Source organism: Miscanthus floridulus, chromosome 1 (assembly GCF_019320115.1).
Source record: "Miscanthus floridulus cultivar M001 chromosome 1, ASM1932011v1, whole genome shotgun sequence".
Classification (NCBI taxonomy): domain Eukaryota; kingdom Viridiplantae; phylum Streptophyta; class Magnoliopsida; order Poales; family Poaceae; genus Miscanthus; species Miscanthus floridulus.
In genome coordinates, this window is record NC_089580.1 from 111,271,188 (window position 1) to 111,286,371 (window position 15,184).

The 15,184-nt window shown below is 42.4% G+C and overlaps 1 protein-coding gene across 3 annotated transcripts in view; it reads right to left on the reverse strand.

Annotated features, from left to right (window-relative positions):
• Positions 1–15,184, reverse strand: part of LOC136538919 (alpha-mannosidase-like) — a 100,545-nt gene that overhangs the window by 50,545 nt on the left and 34,816 nt on the right. The window contains exons 3-13 of one of the 3 annotated variants that reach the window (XM_066530847.1): positions 10,182–10,270; positions 9,920–10,094; positions 1,881–2,000; positions 1,686–1,772; positions 1,549–1,620; positions 1,336–1,449; positions 1,007–1,107; positions 826–919; positions 554–721; positions 379–462; positions 14–79 (exon numbers count right to left, since the gene is read on the reverse strand). In XM_066530847.1, the coding sequence (XP_066386944.1) occupies positions 14–79; positions 379–462; positions 554–721; positions 826–919; positions 1,007–1,107; positions 1,336–1,449; positions 1,549–1,620; positions 1,686–1,772; positions 1,881–2,000; positions 9,920–10,094; positions 10,182–10,270 (1,170 nt within the window). Of the gene's footprint in view, positions 1–13; positions 80–378; positions 463–553; positions 722–825; positions 920–1,006; positions 1,108–1,335; positions 1,450–1,548; positions 1,621–1,685; positions 1,773–1,880; positions 2,001–9,919; positions 10,095–10,181; positions 10,278–15,184 lie in introns of all 3 variants that reach the window. The other 2 variants (XM_066530860.1, XM_066530855.1) reach the window with 2 other exon arrangements.

The following is a 15,184-nucleotide window of genomic DNA, read 5'->3' on the forward strand; positions in this document are numbered from 1 at the left end:
AGATAATACTTACTAAATTCTGTGTCACTGAAACTGTCTCCTCAGTTGAAGGGCAGTAGCTTATATTGAGAAGTGGGCACTTGAAATTGTCAATAAGAGAAACAGTTTGGTCATGTAAATCTATTCAAGAACCATAAGAAACATTTAAAAGTTTACATCAAGTTAATATATGGAGTACAAAACAGTAATATTTCTATGCTCAAACATTGCCAAAACAATAAGGGCTGGTCCCCTTTTCTCATTCTGGTAAGAATATTTTAATACCAATGGGCATAATATAAATGGATCAAGTGAACTAGGCTGAGCACTACCACAACAAGATTTACATTTCGAGGAAATTACACCACAAAGTAATTATATAATTTCATAGTTTCTTACCTGACTAAATTTTAGTACTGAAGGCACACATGTGCCGTTGGAACTTAGTAAACAGGTCAGAGCGATATTGACACCTTTCTCAACCTAAAATATATAAAAATACTAGTGCATCATAATTTCATAGGGAAAATGGAAGAAAATTGTAACAACCATTTTGAAAGGGAAAAACATTTACCTTAGATGCTCCAAGAGCAAGGCGTTTCGAGTAGTCATCTGTCGTGTGTTGTTTTGCTGTACCTGAAACTGCATCATGATGCTGGGCAATTCCCATTGGGTCTTCCAAGCTGGCCGTGAACAGTCCTAAGGAACTCCTACCCACTAAAAATTCTATTTGACGTGCAGCCTGTAAACAAATATCAGGTTCCCAAATTTTTCTAGGATTCTTCATATATTATATAATGTGTAGACATCACCATGAGTCATGTAGTTGTAGAGGGAATTTCATACCAGGTAATAACCACTCTGTTCTCGAACATATCGTTTGAAAGTTGGACGGCTTGTATAATACCCAGTCCAGTATGAATTTTTTGAATCAGCATAGCTGCAATTTACGGTAGAACAAGGGCATCATGGTTTTTTAGCATAAAATTTTTCATGCTGTTCAAATTAAATTAATTCAAGGACTCACGGGAAATAATCGTCATATTTTACTGGCCAAGATTCATTTGACAAATGTTTTGCATCTGTGTAAATGGATGGAGTAGAATACAGCGCATGCACTCGGCCATCCTGCAGCATTCCTGGCATTATTTTCTAATTTATTGGCTTCATGATATCAATTAACCGTGGCATATTACACATGACTAATGTGCTTAGGCAGCCTCTTACAGAAAAATGTTGTACGTAGTAGTATCATTGCAGAAAGGTAAATTAAAATGACGGCAGAACATGAAAACTGTGTATCAAAACTTGAGATTCAGGTCATCCTTGCCAGCTTCAGTTTAAAATCAGCAATACCTTGTTCACGTGATAGATAAGTTTGTCCATATTCCGGAACCAAGATTCTGCATACTGATAACTAAAATCATCTCCCATGGTCCACATTATGTGGTTTGTACGCGTAACATTTGCCTGATTATCAGAAGTTAAAACCACGTTTTTTAGTTTGAACAAAGCATAATTAATTGCTCTAGTGAACTACGGCCTGTGGCAACAATATTGAAAGTTTACCTGTGCTATGGCTGCAGCAACAAAATCATTAACTCGTTCTTCGACATTATAGTCAAACATCAGCATGTCATCCTACAAATTTGAAACTAAGATATATGTAAGGTTCGAGGAGCAAGGAAATGGTTGTGTAAGTGTACCTGGACAGGCAAGATATTTTCATCCAAAACTTCGAAGCCAAAGCCATCTGGAGGGCTATAATTGACAGGAAATACATTTGTAAATATCTGAAATTTAACCATACAGTCAAATTCCCTTCACAAAATCAAAACTTGATCCATTGTGCTAATGAATGGAATAGGCAAAACTAATTGTAGGCAAGGAACAATAAGAACCTGTGAGGATGAACCAAAAGTTCTTGAGCCGCGCCATATAACCTCTAAGCCTTTAGCAGCTTTACGCTTTTCCTTATCTTGGTAATCGATTCTTGCAAAATGCAAAGAATCGAAGCCAAGCTACAATTGCAATATAGTATGGAAATGTTATATTCATATGCTTTGCAAAGTAACATGTTGATTGTTAAGAAAAGACGTATTGAGAATTTTTTTTTTCTCGAACACGCAGGAGAGCTGCGTATCATTATATTAAGAAGAAAAAACAGGGGCTTAGAAACCCCTTACAACACCAAACACACCCCAACACACTTCACAAGGCACAAACCGTCTCTCTCTAGACAAAGACCTGACCCTTGACCACTAGTACTAGCAGAACTCACCCGTTGGCTGGCTCTAGAGCAAGGAGATGGGAAACTCCTCGAGCTCCGGCAAGACTCCAGAGGTGTAGTTCGTCCTTAACTGCAGCTAAAATCCTATTAAGACTAGGCTAAATCCCATCAAACACACATCTGTTACGGTGGTTCCAAATAGACCATGCTCCTAGAATGATGAGAGAATTCAGACCCTTTCTTGCCTGACCATCGATTCCACTGTTCGTGCCTGCCCACCAGTCATCAAAGGAGATGTCTTCGGGCTGGGGAGAAAGGTCCTGCAGGCCGACCCTCTGAAGAATATTGAACCACACTTGGCGGGAGAATACACATGATACTAGCAGGTGGTTAATTGTTTCTTCAGCCTGATCACACAGCGGGCAACGTTCAGGGTGTGGCAGCTCCCTTTTGGCAAGGCGGTCTGCCATCCAGCACCTATTATGCGCCACCAGCCACATGAAAAACTTGCATTTGCCCGCTGCCCAACTCTTCCAAATTCTTTCCCATGGCCTAAACTGTACAGCACCATTGAAGAACCCCTCATATGCTGATTTTGTTGAATAAGAATCTGAGGCAGAAAATTGCCAAACATGAGAGTCATCAACATCAGGTTGCAATACCACCTCTGAAAGGATATCCCACAGCCTGAAATATTCTGCCAAAACTGCCACTGTACTAGCCCCCCTAATATCTCGAACCCATCTCAACTCAGTCATTGCTTCAAAAATTGTTCTCTTCGTTGCTTTGTTAGGCACTGAACCATAGAGGTTAGGCACAAGTTGAGCTAAGCTCTGACCATGCAACCATCGGCCAGTCCAGAACAGAGGGTTCCTGCCATTGCCAACTTCCAAAATTATGGACACCGCAAAGAAAGCCTTTACTGAGGGGTGGAATTGAATCGTGAAGGCCACCCATGGCCGATCAGGTTCAGTTTTTTGCAGCCACAACCATCGCATCCGGAGAGCCCATCCTAGCTGCTGCAAACTAGAAATCCCAAGTCCTCCAAGTTCAGGTGGCCGGGTAACCTTAGGCCAAGCCACCAGGCAATGGGCACCCCTTGCATCCTTTCTTCCTCTCCAAAGAAAAGCTCTCCTGATTTTATCAATGGCCTTGAGAACCCAAGGGAGAAGATCCATTGCCATAGCCAAATATACCAGCATGGACGTCAATACAAACTGAACCAATACTTTCCTTCCTGCCATAGTAAGTAGGTCTGCTTTCCAACCAGGGAGCTGGTCTGCAATTCGATCAATTATTGGCTGGAGCTGCTGCTTAGTTGGTTTGCGCAAAGCCAAGGGAACTCCTAGATATTTGTAGGGAAAATCAGATAACTGGCACGGGAGATATTCTTGTATAGTGGTGTTGTCCTCTGCGGAGCACTGTATGGGGAAGACATTACTCTTCTGCACATTTGCTGTCAACCCGGAGGCGTCCCCAAAAAGCTGGAGGATATCCAAAGTGGTACCAATGTCGCTAGCTGAAGGCCGTAAGCAAATCACCACATCATCAGCATATAGGGAAATGCGGTGTTGCAAAGCCTGTCTCGCGAGTGATTGCAACAAGACTTAATCAGATGATTTCTTGCACATAAAACACATGACATCCATGACCAATATGAAGAGCATTGGGGACAGTGGGTCACCCTGGCGAAGTCCCCGTTGATGTAATATTCTTTCTCCAGGGCTGCCGTTGAGCTGTGTTAGGATCACAGTACCTCTAAAATATAGATCAGGGGATAAACTGCTCTTAGATAGGGAATTGTTGATGTACCTCGCCCTAGGATAATTGCGGCCGTGGTGCCGCAACGACAAAGGCTCTGCTGTCATAGCAGCGTAGGCGCGGTGGTGGTGATGCAGAGGCGACGGTGAGGTCGGTGGCGGCTTCCCGTCGCTGGCAGCACTGTCTCTCTTGATCGGTTAGCGTTGGGATAGAGGTGGGGCGTCAGCGGCTCAGGTGAACCTCATAGATAGAGCCTTGGCCTCCACCTCCCTTTATGGTGCTGTGCGAAGGGGCCCACCAACCGTGGAGCGGTTGGGCGCCCTCGATCAGGGCGCTGATCCAAGGCCCCAATTGACCGTTGGTGGAGATCAAACTAACATTCTCCTCCTTGATCTCACCTTATTCCTTAAACTTAACTTACTTACTTTATCTTGTTTTCATTCCATCACAGATCAGTGCATAGAGCGTGCCTCATTGTCATAGTCTATTCACATTAGATTAAACAGCTACAACGCACCTCTCTGTTTTAAAACAGATACTCAACTAGGCCCTTAATATCCAGAAATCATAGGCTTTCCTATAAACTCATGTCGACTGTGTGTTCTCTGAACGCACTGGGTGGTTAGCCTTTAGTAAGCGGATCCGCAAGTACTTGCTCGGTACTTATGTGCTCAATGCTTTTAAAATGATTCTGGATTTTCTCCTTTACAACATATACTTTAGTGACAATGTGTTTGACAACACACTTGACTTGTTGTCATAGAAGTTAACTTACTTTAAATGATTATTGCTGTTATCTACCATTATTAAATCCGGGTATAAATTCTCTTAACCTCCTTTTGCTTGTTCCTTAAGCCTCATGTCAAGCTATACTATAGTATGCATCACTGATGGCACCACAACTATTTCTTTGGAGCTTTTCTATAATAATACTCCAACTACGAATGTTAGCAACTGCTGTGGATTTCACTACACATCTCGCCAAAACTTAACATTTGTACCCACAACTATTTGAGAGTACTTATTCTTTCTTACTCAGCATGAGACCTATGATACTTTACAAAATTATAAGACATTCTCAACTCAATTCCAGTGATCTATATCTAAACTGGACTTCTGCCAAAATATCCTAGATACATAAACTATGTCAAGGTAAGTTCTTACTTGTACTTGTACACACATCAAGCTTCCAACAACAGAAGCATATGGAACCATATTCTTTTGATCGATCTCATATCGGTTTCTGGAACACTTAAAGTTCCCAAATCTATTACCCTTGACTATAGGAGCAGACGTAAGTTTACTCGCATGCATACTTTATTTCTTTAGAATCTTTTCTATGTATGTCTTTGCGATAGTCCTAATACCCTATTTTTTTCTATCTCAGTGAATTTCGATTCCTCGAATCAATGACGCTTTACCAAAATCATTCACATTGAAACTTGAGGACAAAACTTCTTCTTCAACAATGATAGATTAACATCACTACTAATGAGTAGAACGTCATCTATTCACAGGATATGGAAAGTGAATTTTCCATTCTTGAGCTTTGCATAAACGCTATTGTCCTTCTCATTTTCTTTAAAACCCAAACTTTCTTATGTTTTCATCAACTTCAAATACTACTGTCTAGAGACTTACTTTTGACCTATAAATAGATTTCTATAGGCGGCATCCCATATGTTCTTTTCTTCCAAGACAAAACCTTTTGGGTTGTGTCAAGTAATCGTTTTCATGTAAATCCCCGTTGAGGAATGCCGTCTTTACATCCATCTGATGTAACTCTAAATCGTAATGTGCTATTAACACCATTATGATTCTAAAAGAATTCTTACATAAGACTGGAGAGAAAACTCTCATTGTAATCTATTCATTCTCTTTGCATAAAGCATATTATCACAAGTCGTGCTTTATATCTTTCTACAATCCCTTTGGAGTCACATTTTGTCTTGTAGACCCATTAACAACCTACTGTTGTGGCTCCATTAGGAATGATTTCTAAGTCTCAAATATCGTTGGTATTCATCGAATTTATTTTAACTTTATATCTTTCTACATTCCCTTTGGAGTCACATTTTGTCTTGTAGACCCATTAACAACCTACTGTATTGGCTCCATTACGAATTTCTTCTAAGTCCCAAACATCGGTATTCATTTCAACTTTCATAGCTTCTAGCTATTTAAACGAGTAAACGCTTCTCATGGCTTCTTCAAATGAGATGAAATCACCCTTCATTTGAATTTCTTTACTAACATAGACTTCATAGTCATTAGAAAACTGGTTTACTAATTCTTTGAGACCTTCTGGGGCCTCAGCTACTGGCACTTTTATATGGGCTGTTGTTGCTCTTCATTGCCAAGAGGCAATTGATTCTACAGGCTCCTGTATTATAAGATCCTTGTTTACATTATTCATTTTCTTCGAAAAGCCAACAACAGGTGTTGTATAAGTCATACAACATCAATAGGTATTGAGAGATTCGTTGTTTTTTGAATCACTGAAGTGAGCATGCAATCTCGCTTCTCTTCAAGTCCTAGGTCTCTACATACCTCTATATACCATGCTCCCCCAGATCTTCCTATCTTTTTCTAAAGATAGTGTATCTTCAAATATCTTATTTTAGGTTTAATCTGTTAAAATCTTATATGGCGCTTTAAGCACCATCTTAACATCTTTGAGACTGACTACGCTATTTTTCTGTCGGAACTTTAAAAGGTCCAGAAATTTAGCTATTTATCTGCTTAGGGGTATTATTGTTGTAACCGTTGTACTCCTCAAACGGTCTTTATCTCACTCTTAATAAATAGTATCTTTGTTAACTGATCTTTATCTCACTCTTAATGAAGAGTATTTTTCTTAATTGATCTTAATATTCTCCCCCTCAAAATATGGCTTGAACTTTATTGTCATAATTTCGATAACTATTTAGAAAGCCTGTAAACGAGGAGACACTTATAACTTACTTAATTCACAAGATTGTGTCATGTAAACAAAGTTATTTCTTAATCCGTTTAGGAGTACACTTTCCTTAATTCACTTTAAAAACTCAACGAGGTCTTTCATTAGCGGTACTTTTGCAAGTCACACTTGTATATTTTCCTTGTCCTTTGATAAGTATTTACTATGATGGTGCATTTCTATTGTGCCATGGTTAATACTAGGATAGCATAAGAGCTACCTAAACTTTTCTCGCTATGCGAGATAAAAAACATATGAATCATCACAAAACTTCTCCCACCATGTAGGATGGACTAGCATAAGTACTATGCCAAAACTTCTCCCCATGTGGGATACATCTATACGAAAACTTAGTCATGATGACTAAAACATTCACTTATACTTTATTTTCTAATTAAATCTTTCCATTGGTTCCAATTTAATCAGAAAATTAGTAAACTAACAAAAATTTGTCCTGAACTGGCTTGACTCAAGCCTTTTCATTCACGTACCCCAGTATTGCAGCCCATTGGCATGCAGCCGAGTGATCTCGTCGGTTAAAATAAAATAGACAATATGCTTCTGCATCAATTCTACATCACCGTTGGGCAAAAAATAAAAATAATGCATAAATCTCATAAATTAACATGGAATCCATATAACTACTCTTCAAAATTAAATTCTCCCGTTGGTTTAAATTTAATTAGAAGATAATCAACTTCATTGCAGCGAAAACATGTTAATAAAATACATTCTATTAGTTCAGGAATATTTATTGGTCCTTATCTGCTCTCCGAAAATTTGATCACGTTAGTATAAAATTTAACAGAGATTTAAACGTCAAACTTAAATTCATTATAATATTGTCATCATCAACGTTGGTCAGAAAATGACAATACCGTAATCTTACTTAAACAAAATGGACTACTCCTCTAATTTAAATTTTCCCATTGGTTCTAATTTAATTAGAGGATAAACATAATCATAATTCACTAAATACAACTGCTCTTCAAATTAAATTCTCCCGTTGATTCACATTTAATTGGAAGATATCAACATTGAACTTTGTAGAGAAAACTTCAGAACATAATTTGTGAACTTTACCCATACGAAAAATTCTTTTGCTATTTTTTGAGCCATTAATCAATTTCTAGGAAATAAACATTTACCGGAAAAAAGAAAAACTGACTCATTTCGAAAGCATTGAGCACATAAGTACCGAGCAAGTACTTGCGGATCCTCTTACCAAAGGCTAACCACCCAGTACGTTCAGAGAACACACAGTCGACATGAGTTTATTGGAAAGCCTATGATTTCTGGATACTAAGGGCCTAGTTGAGTATCTGTTTCAAAACAGAAGGGTGTGTTGTAGTTGTTTAATCTAATGGCAACAGACCGCGACGATGAGGCACGCTCTAAGCACCGATTTATGATGGAATGGGAACAAAATAAAGTAAGTAAGTCAAGTTTAAGGAATAAGGTGAGATCAAAGAGAAGAATGCTAGTTTGATCTCTACCAATTGACCCAACGATCAATTAGGCCCTTGGATCAGCGCCCTGATCAGGGGCGCCCAACCGCTTCGTGGTTGGTGAGCCCCCGTCGCACAGCACCATAAAGAGAGGTGGGGGCCGGAGCTCTATCTACGAGGTTCACCTGAGCCGCTGACACCCCACCTCTATTCCAACGCTAACCGATCAAGAGAGACGGTGCTGCCAGCGACGAGAAGCCGCCACCGACCTCACCATCGCTTCTGCATCACCACCATCATGCCTACGCTGCTACGACAATAGAGGCTACGTCGTTGCGGCACCACGGCCGCAATTGCCCTAGGGCGAGGTATATCAACAGTTCCCCCATCTAAGAGCAGTTTATCCTCTGATCTATGTTTTAGAGCTACTATGATCCTAACAATGCTTTGATACCATTGTTAGGAGCACAGTACCTCTAAAACGTAGATCAGGGGATAAACTGCTCTTAGATGGGGAACTGTTGATGTACCTCGCCCTAGGGCAATTGCAGCCGTGGTGCCACAACGACGTAGCCTCTATTGTCGTAGCAGCGTAGGCGCGGTGGTGGCGATGTAGAGGCGATGGTGAGGTCGGTGGCGGCTTCCCGTCGCTGGCAGCACCATCTCTCTTGATTGGTTAGCGTTGGGATAGAGGTGGGGTGTCAGCTGCTCAAGTGAACCTCGTAGATAGAGCCCCAGCCCCCACCTCCTTTTATGGTGTTGTGCGACGGGGGCCCACCAACCATGGAGCTGTTGGGCGTCTCCGATCAGGACGCTGATCCAAGGTCCTAATTGACCGTTGGGCCAATATGTGGAGATCAAACTAACAAGCAGCACTTTTGAGGAGGCAGAGGATAGCAACCCACTAATAATATCACACCAAATAGGTCCAAAGCCCAAGTGTCTGATGACCTCCAATAAAAAAGGCCAAGGCCTTTGTGATATCTAATTTTAGTAAAATCCGGGTTTCTTTTTGCGGATGAAGGTATCGGGCAGTCTGCTGCACAAGCATGAAGTTATCTTGTATGAAACGACCTTTAATGAATGCACTCTGATTGGGTGACACCATTTGGTCCAGCCGCCCCGAAAGCCGGTTGGCCAAAAGTTTTATAACTAGTTTTGCAAATGAGTGAACCAAGCTAATTGGCCGGAAATCTTTGACCCTTGTGGCCTCTTCCTTTTTGGGCAGGAGTGTAATATATGCATAATTGAGTTGTTCAAAGTTCCCAAATTTTCGACTCCAAATAGCTGATATTGCTGTATTGAGAATTAAACACAGGAAAATCACTAAGGCTTATCATTTGCATCCACCGTACAAATATAGCATTCATTGAATAACTTTAATTAGTATATCATGTGCTTGCAATGCCAGACTGAAAAATGATAATTTGTGTTTTATGAGAATTGTATCTTCTGTGTAGAAAAATGTAGGAGCTTATCATACTGCTTTACTGGTTTTGGTGAAAATGGCTTCATTGAAAATATGATGTTAATAGTAGTTACCTCTGCTCCAAGCAAATAAGCTTGAACTGCAGAATGTCCAAAAGGATCAATTTGCCAGCCAGCTCTTGGAGTCTTGTTGAATTGTTTCTTGATCATCCGGTGACCAAGCGTGGTCTGATCAATCATGTCAATATAATGGACAGCAGCTTCATCATGCATGCACCATCCACCATTTCTGAATCGTGATATCCACCAGTAATTTTTGAAAGGAAAACAATATGAAGACAAAGCAAAAGAGAATAAGGAAAATCACATTCCATACATGAACTCTAGCTGACCCGAATCAACCAGCTTGTGGACTATTGCCTGAATGTTTGGGATTTTCTCTGCCCACCACCTTTGGAAGAAAGCCTGAAAGCTAAGAAAAAGTCTGACTCCAAGGCTAATATGACTCATCATTACATAGAAAGCAACAAACAGAGAAAAATCATTTTCTACGCCAGAAATATTTGGCCTTAACTTTATGACTTTTCGGAGATCCATTTGAAGCCCTGAATTTGAGGTGCACATTCAAGGAGAAATTGTTTTTGGTCCACTAACTGTATGACTCACAAGCAGTTTTGGTGCCATTTGGCCTTTGATCAGGTTAAAGAGCCCTTTGACCACGATAGTCCCAGTCTCTTTTAATTCATCTTTATTTCCATTTGTGGCATTTTCCCCTTATATCCTAATTTTATTAATGTGGGTGGATTTATGGCCTACTTGGCATGAGTTTGGCATTTGTATCTTGATCGTTTTCCTCTTCTTTAATACAGAGATACTCAGCTCTCTTGAGTGTTTGAGAAAAAAGAAGTTTGAGTATCATTTTTGGCTGGTAGCAGCAGATGTTAGTGATTCAGAGGAATGTTTCCTTTGTGGTTAATATCTTTAATTTACTATCACAAAAGGGTATAAGCTCTAACAATAGCAATCTTCAAATGATAACTCTTAACATTTTGTACGATTAAAATATTGTATTCCTTTGAGTTAAATGAACAATTCCAAGACCCGTGTTTGATATATTTTGACGCTAAATAGACAAGGAACACGGCATAGTCGCTGCCAAGAGAATCACATCACTGTACCTGCATCCTCTTCTTCATCGATGACAATGACAACCACTCACTGACTATATTAAGTTCATCTCGATGAGTGCCTTCATCCCACCAACAAAACTCTAGCTCATGTAGTCCCTTCATCGTTTTTCTTATGCAAACCTTGTCCATCACGTGCATGTACATAACCATGTGGTGTTTGTGGTTGCAGAACTGCCATCACTTGATGCTAGCCACCTTCATCCTACTCTAAGCCATCAGGTCGTTTCGTAGAGTTCAAGGAATCATCACAGATCTGTAAAAGCTACACTGACTTGAAATCCATGCCGCAGTGCTAAGTCCAGAGGAGATCACCTCCAACTTTGAAGATGACCACAACCAAAACTGAAACAAGGATGGAGGGAAGGAATGATCTATCCTGCAATGTTCGCCTAGTGTAGCAAATATGACCCTAAGAAGCCATGACTTGTGATTCTGGTGACTAAGTGGAAATATACTCATTATGACTAACATGTTTGTTTATAATATGTTTAATACAACCTCAACTTAAAATTATAGTTCACCTCGGTTTTGTCTGAAGTCAATTTCTTTAGCTTTGATCAAGTTTATAAAAAAAATCCACCAACATATACAACATCAAATTAGTTTCATTAAATTCGCCATAAAATATATTTTGCAAGTGCATTTATTTATACTTGTAGATGATACTATATTTTCCCAGAAACTTGTTTAAATTTGGAGAAGTTTAGTTTAGGACAAAGCCAAAGTGGACTTTAATTTGGAATGGAGGAAGGGGGTATAAAGATGCTGAGCAAAAGGATGCCACAAAGATTGGATGAAGATAGAAGTAAATCATGTAAAATCAAGAGAATGAGTGAAGCACAAGAAGGTTCAGTGAATATGAGGATGCACACAATGGAGTATAAAACAATAGTAATGCACAATGGTAGAAAGAAGAAATAAGACCAAAGGATTAATGGAGAAGAAAAGAAGAGGACCAAGTATTGCATGGTAGCAAAGGAGAAGGAAAAGAAAAATATTGCGTCGAAGTATTAACCAGAAGATGTCTTGGGAAGAGTGAAAAGCGAAAGCCAGAGAAAAACCAAAGATTGAAAGGTCCGATGAAAACAGCAGAGTTTACAACCACAGTATTGCACAGTGATTGCAACATCCAACAACTAATGATGATGTGGCATGGTTGAAATGTGAAGACAGATGATACGGTGCTAGGCGGAGAGCTAGCAAAAGATTTAGCAAATACCAAAGAAAAGGGGTTAACACCCTCATCATCTTGGGTACCTGGATGCTCTGGAAGCAGCGGAATGCATGTGTGTTTGAGGGAGACTCTCCAAGTGTCTCTACTACACTTAGAAAACTAAAGTTAGAAGCTCATCTCTGGACGCTCGCTAGGGCTTTCAAGGTACAGGGTCTTGGGCTAAGTCGATTGGAAATCTGGGCTAGCTTAGTTTTTTAGTCTTTGTTGTAACCCCTCGGAGATAACCACCGATGTACTATAGCAATGTGTAGAGTCCACACAACCTATATGATCTGGTGATGGTGCCTATGAACCACTGGTTCATCCGGTGCTCATGTTTTTCACAATCATTGGCAACAACTACTTTGATGGTTTGGGCTAGTTATGCCACATCCACCGGCCAATTGAGGGTGTTGGAGTAAGTTAAGGCATAGGCACTTGAGAAGACTTCCAAACCACAAAAGTAGCTAGTTTGTTGGTTTGGGCTAGTTATATCTGTTCCTCCGGTCAATTGAGGTTGCTTGAGTCCAGGTGAAGGCATAGGCACTCGAGAAGACTTCCAAGCCACGAAAGTACTAAACTGATCAATCCAAGGCATTAAGTACATTGTTATTGAGTGATTATTGCTAGGTTGGACCTTAAAGTAGAGATTATGAGGAAGTGCATGTTCTAGCCGAACCACCCTTGTAATCCTTGGTGTGCCGGACACTTGGGGGGTCGTCGTTTTGCTCACCAGTGACACCATTGATGCTTTTGTCTTCATTGTGCGGGTCACTCTATGTCATGGCCCTGTCATATGGATACTTGTGTGCGTGCTGGGCCTATTGGGATGATGTGCGTCATTCGGCTCTTGGGCCTCGCATGCTCTTGGGCCTCGGCCAGTACGCGTGGGTGTGGCCATCGGTAGATATATGCCATGGTCCGTAACTTAACTGAGTGAAAAACAAACAAGAAACCATTGAGCTCGTCTTCTTCCTGGTTACATCGTCTTCCTCGCATGGTTCTTGTTGTTCTTCTGGTTTTTTATTCTATCCATCAGATCATTCCCAATTTCTTGTTGTGTTCCTTCAATTCCACTACAGCTACTCAGGATCATGACATTTGGTATCAGAGTGTGTTGGATTTTGGGAACCCTAATTTTTCCCAACTTAATTGGTTGAGCCCCACGGCTTCTTAATCATCGTCAGCACCTACTACGTCCATCGATTTAGGACTTGTTTGGCAGGGCTCCTCTCCGGCTCCGGCTCCTCCAGAGGAGCCCTGCCAAACGTTTTCTTGAAAGAGCCGTTTTTCAGTAAAAAACAGAGAAGTCCCTCAGGAGGAGCCGTGCCCTTACTGGCTCTGGGCATCGATTCCCATTCTCAGAGAATGGCGGAGTTGATGCAGTACATGGAGGAGAAGCTGGCCATGATGGGTCACATCCCTGCTTCAGCTATGCCATCGATTCGATCATCGGCGAGTCGCATCCTTGCATCAGCTACGTCACCGATTCGGCCGTCGGTGCCCTCCGCTTCACCCACTCCATCGGCGACTTCGACCCCAACCGCACCATCCACGCCTGTAGCGTCCTCGGCCACGCTCGTGCTCCTCTTCGGCGTACGGATCGGATTCACCTCCGCTGCGTCCGCTTCACCCACTCCACCGGCGACCTCGACCCCAACCACGCCATCCATGCCTGCAGCGTCCTCTTCGGCGCCCGTGCTCCTCCTCGGCTTACCGATCGGATTCACCACCGCTGCAAGCAATACGGCATCCACTTCCCTGGCGGAGTACACTGCCCTGCCGTCGGCCGAGACTATGTCACCGACGCGCATCATCCTTCGGCTTCCGACACCGCCGTTTCTCTCTGCGACAAAGAAGATCATGACGAGGGCGCCAAGGCCACGACACGCATGCACGGCCGTCTCCGTGGTTGAGGGCGCCACGCAAGCCGCAGGCAGCGTCGCCGTCACCGGGCGAGTAATTAGGGCAGTCAGGGCTCCGCAGGCTGTGCTTCCTCGACATGTGTCGAGGATGGCCCGGATGGCCCGGATGGCCGTCGACTGCCGCTTCGCTGACTTCGCCGCCCACCTCGCCACGCTCGCGGCGTACCCGAGGGATGCCTGTGTCAAGCACGACCGAGGCGCACTCGTCTCCGTCGACTGCCACTTCGCTGACTTCGACGCCCACCTCGCCATGCTCGCGGGGCACCAAGGCACGTCTGCGTCAAGAACGACCGAGGCGCGCCCGTCTCCGTCGACAGCGACGTGGATCCAGAGTACCTCGCCATCGGGTCCGACCGGGACGCGCCCGTCTCCGTCTTCAGCAACGCGACTCGGGAGCACCTTGCCATCGAACTTTGAGTCCTCCTCTTCCCGTCAGCACCACAGTTCCGCACGGCACAGCGTTAGGCCATGGGCCATGGGCGAGGCAGGTCAGGGACGAGGTAACATCCTTGGCTACGATGCCCACTAAGGGTTCGATGAATTGTCTCGCTGTCAGCACCTGCAGCAACCACACTCACGCAGCATTATTGATCAGCGTGGACAAGGGCGTTTAACAGCAATAATACTGATTGTGTGTTTGACCGTGGAAAGCGACAGAAGGGCGAGAACATTGCCAACTCAATTTTCTTGTTGGAAGCCAACTCTCTATCTCTGAATATTGAATTGCAATCATTGCCAGATTGGCATGGGTATTTGAGCAGTCGAGAACATGTTGGATTTGTGCTGCACATCACCTACTCAGGAGCAGCGGGTGGCTTCCAGACCAACAACGATCGTGCTGCAATTGTGTTCTAATTTGTGGAGGTCATGTCTGAGGCAGTTCTGGCTCTAGAGGTGCCCTTGCAGATTTCCTTACCTAGACTGGATGCTAACGTCAAGATCGACACATTAGCAGCCGTCAAGTGTTGGAAGAATTGTCACAGCCACAAAAATGACCAGAATTCCCCAACGTCAAGGAGCACAGCATGCAGCTACTTCTTAGAAACTGCAA